At 40.4% G+C, this 23,205-nt stretch overlaps 1 protein-coding gene across 1 annotated transcript in view; it reads right to left on the reverse strand.

Annotated features, from left to right (window-relative positions):
- The window catches only part of cdh6 (cadherin 6), a 73,383-nt gene that overhangs the window by 15,054 nt on the left and 35,124 nt on the right, over positions 1 to 23,205 (reverse strand). Inside the window, exons 3-8 of the mRNA XM_046408512.1 lie at positions 17,636 to 17,930; positions 17,397 to 17,516; positions 15,094 to 15,267; positions 6,549 to 6,736; positions 3,685 to 3,935; positions 278 to 414 (exon numbers count right to left, since the gene is read on the reverse strand). Of these exons, the coding sequence (XP_046264468.1) occupies positions 278 to 414; positions 3,685 to 3,935; positions 6,549 to 6,736; positions 15,094 to 15,267; positions 17,397 to 17,516; positions 17,636 to 17,930 (1,165 nt within the window). The remainder of the gene's footprint in view (positions 1 to 277; positions 415 to 3,684; positions 3,936 to 6,548; positions 6,737 to 15,093; positions 15,268 to 17,396; positions 17,517 to 17,635; positions 17,931 to 23,205) is intronic.

Below are 23,205 nucleotides of genomic sequence, written 5' to 3' on the forward strand. Positions count from 1 at the left end.
GATTGGCAGTTTTAACATTTTAGTAGATCTCTGTATGTTTTGATTTTATAACTTCATCAGGGATAAGTGATGCCTGCTGTTAGGAATGAGAAGCAGTGAATAATTAAGGATAAAAAAGTCAAAATATTATGGCTGGTGATATTTGGCTGAGGGCTGATTTTGTAAGGTTTCATCACAGTTTTGTCATATAATCAACTCCACTTGTCACTGACATTTCTTGGCTACATCAATACTACATATCATCTCTGCAAACAGTCTCAATCCCTGCTGGACTTACGGATCTCGGTGGCGATGACTGAAATATTATGCCAGGCAGTCTCTTCTCTGTCCAGGCTTTTGAGCAGGAACACAGACCCGTTCCCTGGATGGACATTGAACAGGCGGTCCATGTCAGTACGACGGTCGATAGAGTACCTGTAACAAGCAAGAATGTCATAACGGGCTAAGTTAAAGTTAAGTTAAACTTAAGCCAGTGGGTGAGATTACAGTATCAGTCACCGGGGAGTCACCAGAACAGGGGAAATAACTGATTTCTCATATACTGTGATGGAGGAAAGTCAGTCTCCACAGTGATGTGCTGCACTGTGGAGATATTCTACACACCTTTAAGTCTTTAAAGCTGATGAGGCTACAATGTGAGCTCATAAACTCTGCAGTACTCTGTGCCTGAACTGCTGCGTGCAGCTGTTTTGTTGCTTCCCACAGGATTATGGGGTGTAAAATGTGCCATTAGCCAGATAAAACTTAAGCATGTGGTTTTAATCATCCAAATAAAACTCTACTTGTTACAGAAATGATCCATTGGAGGCCTGTGAACTTAATATATAATGTGGTGAGTTTTTCAACCTATTAACAGTAACTTAAAACGACTTGATTTGATTTTATAGCAGCATATATGATATGTGCTTGCCATTGTTCTCTTCATCTCAGTCCACGAAAGATCGTGACTGAGTGTGTTTTCTAAAATGTTGAATAATTCCTTTAAGGTGCGGCCTGATCGATTGAATGGCTGTTGGTGGTACAAGCTGAGTTAAAGACGCGTGTATCAGCTGCAGTGGCTTCTCCAGGGAATGAAAAGGAGAGAAACTGGAAGGAAAGAACTGGAGTACCAAAACAGCTCAGCAAAGCTGCAGTGTGATAATCCTACAGATGGATATGTTACTCAAACTGGACCTCCTGGTTTAACTGGTGCTTGAAAAAACGTACCTCCTTCCACTCAGGACCTTGTATTTTTTTATTTTTTTAAAGAAGGGCTGTTTATACCCCCTTGATTGCGAGTTTTTGAAGGAGGATGCAGTCCTCCCATTGTCTGTTGGAATTTCACAGTTGGAGTGCTCTTGCAGTATTCATTCATTGCAAATAGTCAATGTGTTGATGCATACATCCTCCTTCAACCTGAACACACTGAAAATTATACACTGATCATTTTTATAACCCTGAAATGAATTCTGAAACTACAAAATGACAGATAAACTTTGATCTGTAATAAGCTCTGTACAACAGCCAACCTTGATATTCCAACAACTGGAGTGATTGTGCTGGAATGGCATTCTGTCCTCTCCTCCTATTCAGTCTTGTTCAAGCCTGTTCAAAACATCACAGCTACTTGAAAATCTCTTCCCACTGTCCGCGGACTGCTCACAGAGCATTCTCTATTTTTGAACTAGTTGCTGAATGCAGCTATTCACAGCTTCACAGCACTCCATAGATAATAGAACTGAGATGCTTCTGCTTCTGTCTTTTTTTTTGCCTGCCTGTCAAAGTGGAGGCAAACTGCTTTGTGAACAGGAACTGCATATTGTACTGCAGTGCATATGAACATCTTCAGTGCCGGGATCAAGGCTGCTTTTGCAATCCACTTCAAAATGTGTAACATCGAACTGCTATCAGCTGTTAATTATGTACCATTCAAACTTAATTACAGTTTTCCATAAAGAGATATATGAATATAAAAGAAAACATTGCCTTGTTAAATCCAGGCTCCATCATAATTAGAAAGCACTCAACAGTAAAATAATAGGTCACTGACACAATGTGAATAGATGATACAGTCACATACGCAAAGGCGCAAACACAGGACAAATTGGAATTGTGTGTGTGTGTACCCCCTTGTGACACATCATTTTAAGAGCACTCCATGGTTCCATGCTTGTTTTAATTGGAATAAGTTCCTCATCAGTTCGCCTGTTTTAAATGTAGAGAAATCAGGGCTCAGTTCCAGTCTCCAGCTGTGCTCTGTCCTGCCTGCCACAGTTCACCTCCTGTCTTCAACACCCTCATACTCACACACCATTGCTTTTTAGCTTCTCTGTGCTTACATTACACTTTTTTTCTATAATTTGTATAGCGTTCTTTACAGTATCCCATTTGTTTTTATTTTTTTATTTATTTATTTTTTGGCAGTGACTCAAATTGCCCTCCAAGTTCAGGGAAGTTTCAACTTTATCTTAACGGTCTTGTACATCCTCATCAATACCCTCCACAACAGAGCAAATTACAGAAGGCTTGAGGCATTTTATTATGTAGACATCAGAAAATTCCCAAGATGTATTGATGCCATTTGAGTAATGGACAGTAACTAACAGGAGAGCAGCAGAGCTCAAACTATCCTAATGCCAAGCATTAATAATGAACAGTACTGCAGTGAGGCAATGGGGTTTAAATATAGCCTGTGGGTGCAGGATTCTGTGGTGTATGTACTCAGCAGTTTTCATACACAGTATATGCTTGGTTTATAATCTTAACAGTGACCACTGTACCACCTATCTTTTAACCTACTTTGTATTTCTCCCGTTTCCCCTTTTCAGACTCTTATCAGGGCTCCTCACAAATCATGAGCCATTTGAAGTCAATCTGCACCAAACTTCTGTGTAGTTTTGCTGAGACTTCTCTACATTTCTGGAATAGAAAAGAGCCTTCCCAAACTGCCGCCACAAAGTTGGAAGCACAGAATTGACCAAAATGTGTTGGTATGCTGAAGCATTAGGATTTCCCTTCACTGGAAGTAAGGGGCCGAGCCCAACAAATGATAAACGGCCCCATACCGCACCTGAATTCAAAAACAAAGAGGTATGTCCCAGTACTTTTGTCTATATAGTGTAAATCTGAGCAGGTGTGTCAGTGTTTATGTTTGATTTGCAGCAGAGCCAGCAGGCTGAACTGGCAGCCTAGTATAGCATACACGTGTGCTGACTGTAACTGCTTGCAAGCCATTGGCAAACTGCATTCTGTTCGCAGCGTTACTGAAAAATGACGATGTTTTAGCATTTCTGCTCAATGCTGACACGTTCCGGATTGTAAACTGTCTGATGTGCTACAGCTGATTAGCTTAGCTGCCAAGCCTGCACACTGGTGTTAGAAGGGCACTTTTCAGGTGACTGTTTAGCAGCTCATTCAACAAGCTTAAGTGTAGGATTTTCATTTGGATTTCAAAAGCAGTAAATACACAAAATAAATGACTGATCAGATTTGCAGTGGGGCCAAAACAGAAGAGACCCATTCACAGTTACACCCTACGGAGTCACATTTATTTGATGTCAGTCGGACACTGGCAGACAATGTCTACTCTCAAGGTTTATCTTGGCTCAAATTAGAGGTTGATACCACAGCTGTGATGAACTGAGCCCTAATTTTCTTTTCATTTAATTTCAAAATGAAAGAAATGAGACTAAACTTCCGCCTTACTTGACTATGTTGCGGGTCCCATCAGGGTCCATGGCACTGACCGAGCCCACGGCCGCGCCCACTGCAGCATCTTCCTTCACCTCCATCAGATAGCTGGCTTTGTCAAACAGCGGCGGCTCATCCACGTCCTCCACAGCAATCCGAACGGTGGCCATGTCTTTTGAGGCTACAGGCATGAAGCGGGGATCCATTTTGGTGTTCTGGACCTGAATCTCTACTGTGTAAGAGGGCTTCTTCTCATAATCCAAAGGCTGCAAAGAGAAACAAACAAGAAACACACACAAGATTTAAGAGGGTTACTGTTCCTGTTGGTGCAGTGATGATATCTCAGTCGAGTGTATTGACCGACTAAAGTTCCAGAGGCTGGTATGGTGTGTTCCAGAGTGTGTGGTGACTAGCAGAGACAGAAACATCTGTTAGTTAAAGCTGCAGTGACTGACCTATTGGCCACTTTTACGGGCAGCAGAATGGGCTGAGCACATCATGTTGACATGTTTGTCCCTACCTGATCTCATTAGCTGCTCAATCTGAGAAATGCATATGCAAACGTGTTTGTCATCTTTGACAGCTAGGTAAGGCAACAGCACTCAGACAAATTTACAAAATTACCAAGTACGGCCAATTTATCTAAGTTAGAATTTTTCCCTAATATTGTGATTAGGAATGACTCCAAAAACCCAGTGCAGCATGGTCTATTATCAAGTTTAGTCATTATTAGGATTGTATTTGCTAATCATATTTCGGACAGCAGTGCATGGCTTCCTATCTTAGCATTTTATTTTCAGTTCAATTCAGCTCTGTTCATTTCCATTCAGTTCCTCTAAATATTTGGAAAGTGTTCAATAGAGCAAACTTAAATGCTATGAAAGACAACCACACACTGTCTGAAATTATCATTAGCAAATCTAATCATAATCACAACTTAAATTAATAATAGAGCCTGACTGAGACTGCCTAGCCAGATACTGATACTACTACTGGGGAGTTAAAAATTCAGATAAATTGGCCTATATTCTCTATACCGATATTCATATATCAGCCGATATTCTTGACATTATTTCTAAATGATCCCAAACATCATTGTGATATAATAATAAAGTCTTCAATAAAGTCTTCATATCAGCTAATATAATAATATATCAGTAGACCAATAAATGGGTCGGCCACGAGTTAATCTATATAGCTGTGTTGTCTGTCCTTGTTGCTTATGCACCAACTCCTGAGAAAACTCTGGTTATTTCAGAACTAAATGTCCACCAGCAAATCACTAACTTTGTTTGGCTGGTTTTGGTACTTGGCAGTTAGTGTACAATGGGTCAGAGCTGATGAGTTCAACCAACGCTATGACAAGCATTCATTTTGGACCAGGTTGAAGGGATACACAATTCAATTCAGTTTATTTATATATGGTGCCCAACATTCCCCCTTGAGCAAGCACTTGGCGACAGTAGCAAGGAAAAACTGCCTTTTATAAGGCAGAAATCTGGGAGCAGACCCTGGCTCAAGATGGGCGGCCATCTGCCTTGACTGGTTGGGTTTGCGTTTCAAATACTGATACAAGAATTTTAGTAGTTTTATGAAAAAAACAAAAAAAACCAAAACCATGTTAAATAGGCAGTCAGACTACCCTAAAATCCAGACTGAATTGCTATAATATCTTATTTTACTTTTCATATGTAGGGCAAAGACTGGTCTAACAACCCCAACATAAACGCAAGTCATTTTTACAGCATACATAGTCATGATAATCGTATGCAGAACACCAAATTCTCATGCAGTACAACAAGAGAATTATTTGATCTAATGTATAATTTAATTTGATATCTGAGCAGTTGAGCATCAACTTGAGGGGGGATTTATGGAAAGTAAGAACAAATCTCTTTTATTGTATCTGGGCTACTGACTGCGGGAATGATAAAAAATGAAAAGAACAGAATATGCTGTTCTACTAAAAATGTGATATAAAGCAGCTGACAGATACAATCTGATGACAAATGATAATAGTTTTTCAAAAGTACAAATAATGGTGATGAAATCTGTTTCTTGACATCAGCTGTGACAACGCTGTGTGGTCGCTGTTTCAAACAAGAACAAAGCTTGAATAGCTTGACATGCGCTGCCTTTGCTTCCTTGAAGGGATCCTGGATATTGTCCTTATCTAGTATACTGCTGACAAAATATCATTACTTCTTTGTTGAAGCTTGCAGACTTTCTTAAGTTGTGTCAGCAAGAGGAACAAAAGAATTTTTACAAAAAAACAATTGTGATTGTACATCAGTAAACACGTACTCCGCAAGGACACTGTGATTCATTTCTAAAATCCAACAGCACAAAAAGCTCCAGCCCTGTGTATTAGTGGCTGCTGCAAAGGCAAGGACTGGGGGTTGCGAAGGTAAAGATGAATAACTTTAATTTGGTTTCTTTCATCTGTCAAGCATGCCCAGGCTTTGCATATTTAACAGTACGTGTAAAACAGACTACGTGGGCAGGGTCCTCATGAGTTGAAAGTGTGGGATCTGCTGAATCACTGCTTTGGAATTAATTTAACCAATGCCGTGAGAAAAATCTCAAGATAATTAAAATCCGGCTTCATTCGAACTCGAAATCATGAAAGCAACACATTTCACATTATTTACTATAGATGCATTTTGACTTTTGCATTTCTGTGCTATTCAGTGCACAACTATTGGAACTGACTGCTGCTATTCATTTTACTTGGCTGTATAATGGATCTTTCGGGCTTGATTTTATTGTGTTTCCTTCTAATTATTCTTGTTTGCAAACCTGCCTTTCACATAAGTGCTATACAGACAGTTGATGAATGTGATTAGTACTCTGAGCCCGCTCTCGCTCTCCCTCCTTACCTTGGTGACAGTGATGACTCCCTCCTGGGTGTCTTTGTTGGTGGAGATATCGAACATGTCCATGCCGTCTCCACTGACAATTGTGAAATACATCTCGGCATTCGTCCCAATGTCTCTGTCAGTGGCTTTAATTCTCCCAACTGGAGTACCAGACTTGGATGATTCGGGAACTCTGAACTGGTAAATACCTAAAGAAAAGAAAAAAAGACTGTCTGATTATGATGCAAAGCATCTTTTATGCAAGTAATGCTGAGTTCAAGAGGTTGCCTTTATTAGTCACTGTGCAGAACTGTAAATTTCCGACTCCAGCAGTCCCCAGTGGTAGTATCAAAAGACACCGCCTGACTCAGTTGTGTGCCAGTTCAACTTTAACAGGCCACCTCCTAGTTTGCAGTATTTTTAAGGCTTGTGTTAACTCTTCAGGTATAAGACCACATTCAGACTGACTAGTGTGAAAACTCATTTGTTTGCCTGATGCCAGTTGGTCTGTGTAGTAGGGGTATCATATGTAGAGGACTGTGACAAAACAAAAAATTAAATCTGTTTCAGCTTTTTGCTGCAATGTGACGTCATCTGGCTTTGTTGCTCATACACGTTCCTAGTAAATTACTTTGTATTGTTCACCTGGTAACTGCTGTAATGGAAATCTTTATTTATAAACAGCTCATCTGATAAATGTACATTAAGATGTATTCTGATGATTAAATCCATTGAAAGGGGGAAAAAAGCTAAAAGCTATGGGTAAAAAAGTATAGATATAAACATCCAAAAAGTACATTTCTTTACTGAGAAATGTACTTGAGCACTGTTCGGCATTTTTGCACTTTGACTGGCTTTGCCATCCTTTTTTCGTTTGACTTAATCCCCATTTTAGACTCACAGTCTTGCCTTTTTATATTTTGCTACATTACAATGTCTAATGGTTTCAGCTGTCATTTGCTCAGTGTTCCCTTTTAACCCTGGAAGGAGGTTTTGTCTCATGTAATCCCTCTCAAGGTTTCTTTCTTTTTATCCCCCTCAAGGAGCGGATTTATTGTGCTGTCGACTTAGGTAGCTGTTTGTGTTTTGTGTCTAATGTGGCCCAGTGAGGCCGTTTGAGACTGTTATTGGGATTGGGAGCTGAACAAATAAACCTGACTTAACATAAACCCAGGACATCACCACCTGAGTCAGTAAGCAGAGACTTACTGGCTGGCATTGAGCAAGAACATCAGTCCAACCTTTGACATGGTGTGAGTCAGTGATAGAGAAGGTACAGTTTGACTCTGTTAATGTGAATAATACCAGTCAGAACAAACGGATGCACAACAACAACTCGAACAAAGACAATGAGCAAGTTTGGCTCTAAGAAAAACAAAACAAAACAAAAATGACAGCATAAATGCTAAATGAAGAGACAACATATTTCTATTGTCTTAGAACTTCATAAAGAAGCCGAGACAGGTAGACGGCAAGAACAAAGGAGACATTCCAGGTGCAAAAAAACGAAGTGAAATGCTGATGGAAGCTAGGCGCTGGAACAATGTCTCTCTGTCAGACTGCTGACTATCATTAAAAAAGGCATTTTTTTCTTGTGAATGTGATGTATCCTTTTGTTCTCTGAAATTGGAGCTTAACACCGTGCTTTGCCATCAGTTTGTTGCAGAGATGAGATGGACGTTGCTAAGAGTTTTCCTCTTCATTGAGAAGCAATCATAGCCTCGGCGTGTATGCAAAAAGCAGCTGGTTTGAGTGACTGAATGGAACCCCAACACAAATGGATGCAAATGAGATGTCACTCTGCTATATGAACCTGAGGCAGTTTCACATCAGGATACTTACCTTTACTCAGGAAGTGCGTATGTTTGTGTGTGTGTGTGTGCGTGCGTGTGTGTGTGTGTGTGTACATAGACTCTATCTCTGATTTCAAGTGGTGTGCATAAAGCACTTGAGTGAGTAATTATGTGCTGCTGTGACACAGCGGGCATCATAGACCCTGGCAGCTAGACAGTACTCAACCTGCCACTGTTTTGGTATATTTATGCGTGTTTGTGTGTGTAGCCACAGAGAGAGAGAGAGAGAGAGAGTGTGAGATAAAGCATGTGCTCATGTGTATACACAGCTCACATATTATCAGGACAGGGAAAACACACTGCAACAGCTGCAGCTTCCATCATCCACTAACTTATTTAACAAAGAGTCATTTTCATTACCTACATACACTATATGGACAAAACTACTGGGACAGTGGACCATTTCAACAACAGGGACTTAAATGACATCTCATTCTAAATACTTTCCACAAGATTTTGTTTCTGTGTTTCTGTGGGAATTTCTGCCCTTGGATGCAGTAGAGCATTTGTGAGGTCAGACACTTTATAGACTTTGCTTTGTGCACTGGGACACAGTCACGCTGGAATAGAAAAAGGGTCTTCCCCAAACTGCTGCCGCAAAGTTGGAAGCATAGCATTGTGCAAATGATTTCCCTTCACTGGAAGTAAGGGGCTGAGCCCAAACCCTGAAAACCAGCCCCATACTAAACCTGAATTCAATAATAAAGAGGTGTGACCCTAAAGAACTCGTATAATGAACTCCTAAAAGCTGTTATTCAGATCTGAAACCAAACTAAATCAACGAACAACCACTGACATAGCATTTTGCCAAATAAAGCCAAACCAAGCCAACAAATCAGATCTTAACACGCTCGTAAACCGACCAAACCACACCAATGAAGTTAACAAAACAAAAACCAACTCCGACCAACCAAGCTTTACCAAAACAAACCAAATAAAACCAATATAAATCAAACAGGCTAAAACTAAATTCCGCTTAATCACAACTCAATAACTTATTAAAACTAAATAAAAAAAATTGCTAATAAATTAATATATAAGTAAGTGCTAGAAGTGAAGCAAGTATACAATGTCCATATCAGTTGGCCTTTGTGATCGGAATGCTTTCCTAGATGATTATATAATGCCAAGTATGTCATTACTTACTTCCTATGATTTTGGTAGTCTATTCATGTACCTATCTCTTAGCAAAAATACTAAAACAAACAAGTAGTGAAACCCTGAGGAGCCCAGAGGTAAAGAGAGGAGAAGCACATTTCATCTTCACTCAGTTTTCTTTCTGGCTGGTTGGAGATTCAGTTGCCTCTTGGCTCTAACACTGACAGCACTGATTGGAGTTCTGGTGTGAAATGAAATGAATTGACATGTGCGGACTAAGGTGTGTGTGTGTGTGTGGGTGTGTGCTTTTACGAAAACCAGATTCTGACCTTCAGAGTGAGGACATGGTTTGATGACTGGTCCTCCTATTGGTAGAAATACAAGCATGTGTGCGTTACGTGTGATGATTTACACTGAATGATGATGCCACATGCAATCTGCTCTGCGGATCCTAAGGTGATCCTGTTTTGCACCCTACACTGGAGGAGGAAACTGTGGGTGAATGGGTGTTAATGCTCGGTGGAGAGGAGAAGGAAAGAACTGGCACTCACCCATACGGTGAATATGATTAAATGAGGCAGGGATGGAGAGGGAGAGCGAAAAACAATTAGCTACATGCAGCAAGCCAGAAAGCTGGGAAATGACCGGGACGAAGTTCTGCCTTCATGTCAATTCACAAGGATTAGCTAAGAGAATGACTGATGTGATCGATTCCAACAGAGCAGCAGTTTACTCCCTTCTTTTATGCTGCTACAGGCACTGAAACACTGTGGCTGGACACACAAATGTTACCATGTGCTAATGCAGCCTCTTGATTAGCAGCTGCTACATCTGCACCAGCTGTTGCCACATTCGAACTTCAACTGTTACAATGCATCTGCTAAACTGAGATTAGCACCGAATTATACCGGGCTGCACCACACAGATTAGTTCTGTGCTGCTGAGTCACAGTGATGGAAATGAGACGTTTACTTCTTGACAACTAAGAACAGTGACATGCAACATACTAATGTTCTTTTTGTTTTGTGTTTGTTATAATGTTCTTAATGTTTTTTTTTTTTGCAAGTTCAAAGTTAATTCTTGATCTTGGGAACAGCTTGTGCCAAAAAATAAATAAATAAATAAATAAATAAATCATCAATAAAATATTGATATACATAGGATGAATGAAAACAATAACATGTAATCAAGATTATGGATGGTGAGTGCAACCAAATAATTTGTGATATTATTTTCTGGGTAGATCACCCACCCCTAGCATGAGCCATCATGTCGATCAGCTGTCTTGTAATTTATTTGCTGACTGTGCCCCAAAAAGTCTGCAGTCGAACAGAGTTAGCCAGTGTTAGCCTACCATGGTATTTTTTATTATGATGACTCTGACATAAGACTTCACACGACTTTGGGGTTGTTGCTCTTCAGTTTTGGAAATGTTTGACTGAATTACTTCTTTATTACCACTCCCCATTGAGTAGCATACAGCAGCTAGCAAAACAGAAAACATGCAGGGGTTTGTGTTTGATGGGAGCAATAAAGTAAAGTGACATATTTTGTCATTGGAGGGAACTCACTCCAACGAAATTCGTGCTCTGCATTTAACCCACCCAAGTGACGTGCACACACACACACACACACAGCAAACCCGGGGCAGTGGGCGACCGCGTGCAGCGCCCGGGGAGCAGTGGGGGTTAGGTACCTTGCTCAAGGGTACCTCAGCCATGGACACCGGGACGGGGAATCGAACCAGCAATCCACCGATTACGGGTCCGACACCCTAACCGCTGATCCACGACTGCCCCCAATGAAGGTTGACTCGAGCTGCAGGAAAGTGGCGAAGGGGTGGGTGGAGACTGATATGGGGACTATTTGGGGGACACACATGCTACCTGAAGACAAAGGTATAAGAGTACATCTGAGCCATTTCACAGGACATGGAAAAAACCTTTTAATTTGTAATTATGATGAACAGAGATGAGATTTTAGGGGTTTCATCAATGCCAGAAGTGCAAACGTCAAAGTCCTTTATATTGTGCATTGGTAGAGCTTATTTCCAAATACATTTTCATTTAATCAAAATACCATAAACTGACTGCCTCACAGTAAGTCACAGAGAGTCTGTGGCCCCTGGGATACGTGCCTGCTTTGCCCTGATGATGTCTTCACTCTCAGTGACATTTAAAACATACAGCACCAACTTTTTGGCCCAGAGACAGTGTCCTTTTCACAGTGCACAACCCAAAGAGTATGCTGTCAGATAAAAGTATTTACGAAATGTCACAGTTCAGAGTAACCAAACTATTAAAAACCAAAACAATCTGCATGTTTTATTTTCTTCCAAGACTACCTATAGAAAACACTGTCAAATTGTACAACATAACAGACTGTATTGTTAACAGTTGACCCTGTGCAGCAGCATATCTGCAGAAATAACTGTAGCTCATTTAATAATAGTAATGAATGTCAAATGACAAAATTGGACAGGCTGATCTACTCTCCACTCTCATCACAATTTTTGATGTCTGTGGTTCTGCTTCCACCAGAATCAGTGCCACAATTAGTGACTCGAAACCTTTTCAGTCGCCACAGGAAAAGCCACTGTCACAAAGGTGAAGAGAAGCCAGAAGTCATTTTAATTAACATAAAAGTGAAAGACTTGTTAAGACACACCAGAAGAGTCAAGGAACTTCTAATAAAGAATAAAGAAGCTACCAGAATGTTCTGAGTTATTTTCAGCGCAGTGCTGAAACAGTTAGCTCATCAATTGTTCTGTTAATCGCTAGAATATTAATCAATTAATCTAAAGTAATCATTTCTAAATCAAAAATGTCAAAATATTGTCCGGCTCCAGCTTCTCAAATTTGAGTATGTGCTTCTCTTCTCTGTTTTAAATCACTGTATACTGAATAGCTTTGGATTTCGGACTGTTTGTCAGACAAAACATTGAGAATACTGCTTTCCTCTAATTCCAGACATCTTATAGACTAAATGATGAAGGGATTAATCAGAAAATAGCCAGAAAGATAATTAAAACATACATAAGTTTCAGCCTTAAACCAGTGCTGCTCCAAACTCTTATTTGAAGGCAGATTTGAAGAACATATTATAAGTAGACAATGCTGCTGCTGAATCCACAGCACAGTCTCTCCCTAACTAACACACTACAGCAGGGGTCTTCAGAGTTTGTACTTTTTTGATACAAAGCCCAAATGTTTACAGCTAGAGTGTTCTTGTGATTAAGGATTAATTAAGTTTAATTAATTAAGAAGGCTTCCGGGAAGAATTGATGTTACTTGGACTAATTCCCCCTGGACACACACAGCTGTTGAAATCATTTTTGCAGTGTTTCATTTCTCCAGCGGAACTGACTGGACTTTGAATAGATCAGCATGTTGGGAGGGAGCAGTGCTCCTGCTGTGATGGACAGGAGGAGTTATGAAGTTTGTTAGAAACTTCATTAAATCTACTGCTATGGCTGTAATGCAGCACATTCTGCCCTCCGATGTGTCAGCTAAGCACAAGCATTCACTGATCCGTGCGGTGATGTGAGGAATAGTTGTGAGCAGAGAAAAGTCAGCAGTTGGTGTCAACTTTCAGGTGACACTGAGGTAGCCTCTACCCAAGAGGTTTGCTTTTTGAGTGACCTGTACTATCCATTGCTTCTGCTTCACAATGACCAACCAACACAGATGAAACCGTCCCTAACCACTGACCACTTTGACGTTCTCACTGCTAAGAATCTCTGAATTATTTTGCCCTGACACCATTATAATTTAGAAACATCTCTTCATCTTTTGATCCACTGAGTCTTTTTCTGAGACTGGCTTTTGATTCCTCGATCGGCACTCTATCGTAACCGCAGCCATCTTGGCTTGGAAGCCTAACCACACCGAGACTGACTTGCTGCTTTACCTGTGCATGGAGTCACGAGGGACATGTACCTTGTCTTTGGCTCCCTATTCAAAACTATCTATATAGTGGCCATGAATGAGGAAAAAAGCCACAGAGAATCTCTAGCTGCCTTTAATGGTCTGTACCGCACACCACAGACTGCTGCTGTCTACCTGCTAAAATGTCATGATGTAGGTAAACAGAGCGGGTTGGTCAGCAATATCACGTGTTTATTGCAGCAAGTTTTGCAAGCAACTAAAATGTTGTTTATTGGTGCAGACAGGAAGATGAAACTTTGAAAATATTGCTCCATTACTGATTGTCTTCGGTCAAGTGATTCTTCACTGTTGTTGACAAGTTGTATAACTCCGGGAACTCAAATACCACCGGGGTTCAACTTCAAACATGGTTTGATTGTTTGAACCATCGAATTCGGGCTGTGTAACCAGTCGACCGTGACTGGATATAAGCTGCTGGTGTTGAATGTAACATGCTATTTTGGTGTAGTGACTTTTATATTGAGATTTTCCCCAATCTAAGGGTAAATATAGGCTATTACGTACAATTTTAAACTTGTCACGCATTAGTTAGCTGGGCTGTTAGTGTTTCACAGGTTTTGACTAACAAAGATCTATAAAGAAAATCTAATGTAAAGTGTTGGAGAAGTTCTCCTCATGACATTGTTGTTAGCTAGGACCTACTATCTATACTAGTAGGTTCTTTTCATTTCATGAACTGACTATTTTGTTTAACTCCATCCAAACCAATCAAATTGCGGTCCATGGGATTAAACTGACCTCTAAACCACTCAAGCCACACCGAGTGAGATTCAACGTTCAGCATGGAGTCACGCTCCTGCAGACCAAAGTCAGGTTTGCTAGCTGAAATCAGCTTCTGCACAGTTTTCATGAATGTGGTCTCTGTTGTTGCCATGGTCACACAGCAAGCTACAATGGCAGGGTGAAAAAGTCATCAACTTTGTAGGCAGTGGCAAATAGCTGCGCTTGTTCAAGAGAACGGCAAGCAAGAAGGTGTTCTTGCTACTTGTTGCAACCGCCGACTGTCATCTTGACGTTGAAAGCAATAGAGGCATGGCAGACACTCAACAATCTCAAAGACTGAAAATTTTTCTGTTTACCTTAGCAATATTTGCTTCATTTATATAAGTAGTAACTATATGTAATGAAACCCAGCAGCTGCTCTTCACTCACAAACCAAGACTTCTTTTAGTGTCTGCACATTATGTCACACTTGTAAAATAAAAAAAAAAAGCAATTTTTTTTGGTGAGACATCAAACATTTTCAGAAGTAGTCTATTATGTGTTAAAGATATTTTGTAGCTTTCCCTTTTGGGGTCATTTTTAATATAATGGAGCAATCATTGTGTGCTGCCATTTAAATGTAACATCTTATTGATTCCTGAGGGGACATTTGATTTGTGGGTATAAACTCTGTGACATTTTTAGTAATTGTATGACTTCTGTTTCCACATCCCGTCTGTTTCTTTGCACTCAATTTAGTAAACTGCTGTTAAAGTTAACAGCAATCATAACAGAAAAATTCTTTACCTTATATTACAAGCAAATTGTTCATATTCAAAAAGGTATAGAACGAAACAGCTACACTGCTTTTTTTTCTGCTTCTGAACTCTATAATTTATGTGAATGTATGACACAGGGTTTCATCATTTGTATGCAGTCTGTCCTGCTTCAGTGCAATTATCTTACTCTGAGTGAAGCGAGGAGGGTTGTCATTGACATCAGTGAGGGTAATGTTGACCACGGTGGTTCCGGTGAGCCCTCCTCTCTGTCCAGCCATATCTTTAGCTTCAATCACCACCTGGTAGTGCTCTCGCTGCTCGCGGTCCATGTCGCCGGGGCCCAACGCAGTTCGAATAACACCTGGACAAAAATAACACACGATTTTGTTTCAGTTCTGCTCTTCACTTTCTCTTTTCTCACTGATTTGACTTCATGGTCTGCCTCCCTTTACCAGTATCCTCAATTGTGCTGCACTTAAGTCGACTAATAGAAAAATCAGAGGACTGGATGCTTCCAATTAAAATGTATTTTTGAAGCGAGACTAAGATTTTCTAAACACGTGCGTTTTGGCTGTTGTTTTTTAAGTGGATGTTTGATATAAGAACCTGCCATCTGTTGTACTGAAATTGGTCTTGTGAAGATGTCCAAATACATAGCTGGATTCAGGATGTGTTCAGTGTAGCTTAGTGTAAGAACTGGTTCAATCCAAAAGTTTGAAAACACCTCTAAAGCTCACTGATCAACACTCTGTATTTCAAGAGTTTAACACAGACATGAGCAGAAAACCTGTGGTTTCATCAGGAGAAACTGGAACAATTTCTTCGTAAATAATAGCAAGCTTATTGCTCTATTTGATTGTTTTTAGTGATAATTTGGGCTACTTATTGTAGCATTTAGGTGGTTTCCTTAATGAAACCCTATGCTGTTGGCGCCTCCTCGCCAACTGAAACTCTCAGGGAAATGAGTGGCCTTTTTAACTGTACAAATTAGGGTTGGGTAGGTTTCCAGTTTTGTCAGTCTGGTGTAGCCTAGATTGGTATAAGTTGCTTCAAACCAACTGAACCTTCAGGTTTAGGTGGAGAGAGCTAGCAGCATGCGGTATGTTAGCAGGAGTCCCGGCATAGCTAATTAGTTCAGTGGCACAGGGTGATGCTTCCGTTTTGCCTAGTCGAGAGCTGTGCACAAGGTGCTGCTTCACTCCCAATCATCTGCTCTAAAGGAACAGCTGCCAAAGCAGGTGCGATAAGTAAAATTAGTTATAATATAATTGGTTATATCAAACTGGTTTAAAACATAATACACTGGGCCAACCTCAATTCAATGATTTTAGAATTATAATTATAATTATTTATGGTTGGTATTTCTTCCAGTAATTATGTTTTATGTGATATACTGTGATATAGTAATTTCCTAAAAATGTGGTAAAATTCCCATTTAAGTTAATGTAAAATGTACTAAAACTCCAAAAATGTGATAACTTGACAAATGTAATAAATTGCACGCAATAGCATACAAATTCTTATAATGAGGAATTAGATTATCAGTAAAAATATTAGAACTGGTATTATTTAATCAAGTTTAAGTCCACATTTGATTACCTTTACAGGAAATCATTACATTAATTACAGTAGTTTTTACTTGTATTGGGAGAGTCCGCCGTCCCTACACTGGATTCAGACCACCTTAACAGTGGACTGACAGCGTGACTCTTAACGTTACCAGCAGGTTAATGTAAACGCAGACAGAACATCCTACTGCTGCTGCTTCACATTAAAAGCATTTAGTACTTCACTGCACCAATATGAGATTGTTATCAGCCTTCTCATTTCACTCGTGGAAGCTAAACATGTTTCCCAAATTGTTCAACAAATACATTGATTGTCTATCTATTTGCTTCAATATTGTTGTTGTTCACGTCCCACTTCCTGTTAGAATCCTGAGAGCATGGTGCAAAGATGAGCAAATCTAAATTCATTACCTTTTTATTACAGAGAAAGAACAGGAAAGAGTCGGTGTTTTGATGTCACAACAGCCCTTTTTGGAACAAAGTCCTTTTCTTCCCCCCCCCCACACACACAAAGTGTAGCTTATATTTACTTTCCATTACTAGTTCTCCGCATTTTTATGTGGAAGAAAAAGAAATGCATTGGTTTAAAATGAGATTTGGAGCTACAACAACAAAACTACCCGAGACACTGTTGATTCACTCTGTTTAAATTCTGGTGTTGTGAAAAGGTGAAAATTTCCTCAGCAGACAATCTGATAAATTTAATCAGATAAAATGAATATAAAGTGAGTTCCAGAAGCAGCACTGCTAACAGCAAAGTGGAATCTAAGTGTAAATGAAATACATCATTTGAATGTAGCTTCTTGCGTCTTGTGGTGGTGTGTCTGAATGCCTTTCATTTTCTAAATGTTCTTACTGGAGGTGATAATCATTACCTCCACAACCAGGGAATGGGATTAAAGGATGATTTCGTCAAACGTACCTGTGTTTGGGTCCACAGAGAAGTATGGGTGTCCCTGGCTGATGCTGTAGACCAGTTTGGCACTATTCCCATACATACTGTCATCAGCATCTGTAGCTGTCACCTGGATGACTGATGTACCTGAAAGATGCACATTGACATGACTATCACTGACGAGTATCGTAAGATTAAAGTTACACGGAAAGAACGATCAAAGGTGTCTTCCTGCCACGGCAAAGTCCAGTGAGAGCTGTCCTTACCGATATCAGACCTCTCAGGTACGCTGCCTGTGTAAACCTCTTTGCTGAACTGAGGCTCGTTGTCGTTGATGTCGTGGAGTTTGACAGTGAACTCTGTCTCCGGCTCCAGCTTTTGACCTGTTTGTTTGTTGACCACTGTGGCTTTGAGGACATAAAAGGCTTTCTCCTCACGGTCCAGGCGGCGAGTGGCATGCAGGTCACCGTTATTCTCATCAATTACAAAGATGGCGCCAGCCCCCTCACCAGACAGAACATACTTGACCAAGCCATCGCCACGGTCCTGGTCTGACTGGAGCTGCAGATGGACACACACATATGAAATTATCATCCTCTGAATGAGAGTTACACCCACAGTTTCAACATACCACAAAATACCTACAAAATTAAAACATACATTTGTTTTTTGTTTCTCATTTTTTGTTTTTTAGTTGTAGCTTTTGTCTTACAGAAAATGTAAAGTCAATTTAAAGACAAACAGCACACTTTTTCTACTACAAATAATTGCTTGAATGGTCTTAAGTGTGATGGCAGTGCCTTTTACTATTGACACAGATCCACATGTTAGTGTTGCTTGTATTTCCACAGCTAAACATGATCCAAATATTCAAATGTAATTGTTACCGCATCGCCAAATGTTAATAATGAAAACTATAATGTTCTTTATTCATTTGGAATTAACTGTGCCAATTGATTATTTATTTGCTATCAAATTATTATACATACTTACTAATTTATTGCAAATGTATTCATTTTCCCATATTCCTCATACATCATTACTATCACCACATTTAGGAAAAATAGTAGTATAATAAGTAGACACAGCAAGTAGACGCAAGGATGCGTCTTTTACAGCAATGATTCAGGATTTATTACTGTCTGGTCCCCATCATACATTGTTTTAATGAATATGAACTGACATGACCATGGGGTAGGGTACAAGCACAGCAGTTTTAACAGCAATTTGACCTATACATCAGGATGTGCGTATGCGCTGCTATGGTTACCAAATGATTTGCATAAATACACAGATCAATGACAAGATCACTTCCTGAGCAGATGTCCCAATCAGCAGATGGTTTTATTAGTAGTTTAGCTTTTGAAATTATGCTTAAATTATGCATATCTGCTATAAGCCTGTGCTTGGTTTGTTTGCTTTCACACCACAACAAACTGCTCCAGGGTTTGACTGGAGGCAAGCTGAGACCCCCCTCCCGCTCCTTCCTTCCTTCCTTGCCTTCTTAGTCTGCTTGTTTTGTCCCAGATCTGAGTGTGACTGCTGCGTCCACATAAGCCCAACTGAAATGACCTTTAGGGGAAACGCTCCCAGTATCAAAACATCTGGTCCAAACGAGCCAGGTGTGGATACACTCTAAATAGTTGAATTTTTTAGTTTGAAAGACTTAGCGAATGTTTAAGCATGCGTGTCTTAAGCCTTGCCCTGCGCTGTTTGTTGTGTCCTAATTGATCATACGCCTTATACAACCACTGCCACCCTGAGCAGTTTGATATCCTTCTCTTCCTCAGTGGACAGAATTTAATCAAGGCAACAATGCTAGTGCATGTACCTCTGAACATTTTCAATTTCTTGCAGCAGTGTAGCCCATTTGATTCTACATCTCTATTACAGTAAAAGGGCCAAAAAACATGGCATTTTAAATCCTCCCCAGTATAGATTCCTTCTATCCAGTGTATGAAAAGAGCTTACTGATGGTACATGGATGTAGGGAAAAGAGGATGGACGGGTCAATAGATGATGATGACAGTTTTATATAAGACAGAAGCAAAGCAGAGCAAAGACAGAAACACAAAAGAAAGACCAAGAGTCAACTCCAGACTCAAGAAACAAAACAAGAATCTTCTGAAGGCAAAAAGCCCAGCTGAAAATGAGGAGAGAGCTGCAGAAAGCCAGAGTTTGTGTTGTGCCTGAAGGAGTAAACATCCATTGGATCTGCTGTGAGATCTGCTGCTTTTACTCTGATACCTGCAGCAATAACCCGACTCACTCTCTCTCTCGCCTCTTGTCTTTGTCTGTATCTCTTGACCTCAAGTGGCTTGCTGTTCACCTTTCATCCCGTCAGCCCTGCTTTACTCCTTCAGGCCAGGTGTTAGGGTGAAGCCTTTGATTATATATCTGTGTGTGTGTGTGTGTGTGTGTGTGTGTGAGAGAGAGAGAGGGAGAGAGAGAGAGAGAGAGCTATTATCGCTGCTACTTTTCCCCACTACCTGTAGAAAGAGTTTCTTACAAGCACTGACTTTAAAGACAGATTTATTGTAGGGTCTAATCTTTTTTCTTTTTTTTAAAACACCTGATCCAAACCTGATTCATACAGCATTTTCTACCTGTAACTAAAAACTGCACTGGTTTCCCACAGGAAGCCCTTAACACACCATGATACATACTGCATGTTTTCGGGTTCTTTTCTTGTACTAACATCCCTGGTCTTGACTGTGACAGAATATTGATACCAAGGAGTCATTTTGTTGCTCTTTGTTGAACACCTCAGTCCGCCCTTCGTAACATAACCCTACAGTGTAGTGATGAACTGGTCAGGGGTTTTTTAATCACTGCACCTACCTGACTTGTTGTGAGTACCAACCTGCACCACACAGCCCACAAAAATATGCACTTGTCAACCAGCCAAACCTGCTCTGCAAACCATCAGCCTTCTGCATTATATCAGCACACTGTCAGCTATGGTGACTGAGGAAGGGACAGAGACAGGCGCTGTCCAAGGTGCTGATCCTGCTGGATGTGTCTTTTTCTCTTTCTCCCCCACCCCACCCACCCACCACAGAATTGGAAACATCTAGGCTACAGATGGAACACCCTGGCTGTGTGAGCCGCCCATGTGCATCGCAAAACCTCTTCATTTTCACTCCAGAGCCCATGTTAACAGGCCAGAGCAGCCTTTTAGTGAGGATGAACAGAGCAAGAAAAGATCTGTTGATAGTCATATCGACATCTTACCATGTCTACATTTGCAAAGTGTTCCAGAGACATGTAAAGTGATCAGGTGAAAGGCAGTTTCTGATTTCACTCTGCTCACACAGCCTGTGTGTCCCGGTCATTAATATAAATGGACAAACTGTTCCAGACTGTGTTCTTTCTTGTTAAATCATACCAGAATAAGTCACAGTTCGTTAAAGATGTGAACTCTCTGTATCAGCCTTTGTCTGTGTCTCTCAAACAGATGCTTTGTGTGTTTGAGAGAGAGAGATAGAGGAAGAGGCGGGGGAATGTGGACTGTCACTAAGTTTCTCTAAGTTATTGATAACTTACTGTAGTTTCTAAGAAAGACTAATTATCATTTGTCACTACTATAACATTACTGAGAATAATCATTGTGCAGCATGTTGAAGGTAATAACACTACAGTCCTACAGCCCTCGGCAAATACTGTAGCTGTAGTACCACAGTAACTGTTGTACTGAGAAATTGCTTTACTGATAATCAAAAAAGTCATTTTTCCAATAAGATAATTATGTGGGAAAAAAACATGGACTGGTGTCATAACCAGTAACTCAGTGACTGGGTCAGCCTCAAAAGTCACATTCCTGTCCAGACAGGAAACAAGAGTGCCGACTCACTCCTTCCTTTAAGAAAAACAACAACAACAAAAAAAATCGAAATCTGCAGACTTGGCCTGTTTTGCTGGGATGTCAATGAGAGGATTTTCCTTTCAACTTAATATCTCTGTTCCCACAGAAGTCATGTTCCTCTGAATGAAAAAAGAAAAAAAAAAAAGCCAAGTTCTGCTTCAAGTTATTGGAAATAAATTCATCTCTGCTCAGGAGAACAGCCGGTTCCTTATACTTAAATCAACATTAGGTAATTATTTCAGCTAAAAATAAAAGCTTCAAAATCATTTGTATGGTACTCTGACTTGTAATAGGGTTAACGTCTCCATCTCCAGCCACCTGACTCTGCACTATGTAACTTAGGCAAGTGTGGAGGAATTTAGTGCCAAAAAAAGGGAATGACGGCACACGAGTAAATGCTGTATCTTCTTTTAGTCACTGGTGAGCACTTTGTGAAATAAAAGGCTGCGAGACAGAGGCCGATCTGGACTTCCTATTGGACTATTAAGTAATATTAGAGGGCTTGCTTGTGTTGTGCTGTTGCACTTGCTGGATGTCTGCCAATGTTGTCGACTCATCTGCTTTTGACCATAAGCCAAGGTTTAGCTGCTAGCATGCAATAGCCAGGTGTTAGCAGCATATTGTCTGAGGTTCAGGTTACGTCGGCTTGGCGTGCTACTGTTGCCACGTCTGTCAAACCAACATCTACAGTTTGTACGCTTTTCTTTTCTAAATTTGTAGTAGATAACTGACTGTGATCTGTACAATCTGGGTAGCTCCCCTTCAAAGGAAGGATAAAAATACAATGTGAACGGAATATGATAATTGCATGTTTGAAACAAACACTGGAATGCTGCCGTAAACTGAATTAAAATGATTCCTATAGTGGAGAGTAATGATTTTAATAAAACTTTGGTCTCTGGTTAGGCTGAACATGCTGCTGCAGTGGCTGATGGATGATTCTGGGAACAACTAAACCACAAAGTTTTGCACAACTCAGATGAGACTGGAGGGATAATTAGACTTTTCCACACTTCCACACCACTTTTCAAAGACAGCAAAAAGCTATTTTTTTTTTCCTCAGGGTCTTCCTGGCTTGCTGCTGATAACCCCCCACACTTAACCACACATGCACATAAAAGACAACATAGCGAAGCTGCAGTGAGGAGGAATGGGTCACACTTCATATGCCTGGTTCTGGTGAATGAAAATGAAGAGATGTGTCACTGAGGCCACACAGCGACAAAAAAACACATGCTGTGTGGTCTGTCTAACATATAGACAATCTCTGGGGTCTTCACAAGCCAGTCAAGTGCAATGAAAACATTTTGAGCAACTATATTTCCACACAGTCCCTATTTCTTCTACTGGTGCAGCTCGCCAGCTTTGAGAGGGATTATTTTGAAAATTCAGAAGTTATTATTATTTTTTTTTTCCCTGAGCCAGTGAGCCAAAGGAACTGCTGAACAGATGCAGTGATAGCGCAGCACAAATGCAGGGTGAGTGTCACATGAAAAGCGTATGAGAATTTATCGCATCATTTTCGAGGACAGTAATCACTAGTCGCCAATCTCACTCAAGTCAAGTACACACGGTTGGGCACGCCACGGTGAGACACTCAATATCTTTAAAGCACATACTTTAATGTTTAATGTCAGTTTTAAGTTGCCAGGTCTATTAACCACCCCACTCTGACCCAACAACCTTAACCACAAACCAGTCGTAAAGTAACATTAAGACACACAGACACACTGTTAGCTACTTGTCAAAACTAGCTTAGATTAGCCAACGTAGGTTAGACTGATTAGTACCAGCTAACGCTAGTAACATGCCGGACAACAGAGTACTCACTTTTATGTATTCTAACATGCTGAGGGTGTTTGGTGATTCTGGGCTTCGATACGCAGTATCAGAAGGTAGAAGAGAGACTGTAGCGTACAGTATTTATCATGACTGTATTTGTCCAACAGCAGTCAAGCAAAAGATTATCAT

The sequence above is a fragment of the Scatophagus argus genome, chromosome 13, assembly GCF_020382885.2.
Source record: "Scatophagus argus isolate fScaArg1 chromosome 13, fScaArg1.pri, whole genome shotgun sequence".
Taxonomy (NCBI): domain Eukaryota; kingdom Metazoa; phylum Chordata; class Actinopteri; family Scatophagidae; genus Scatophagus; species Scatophagus argus.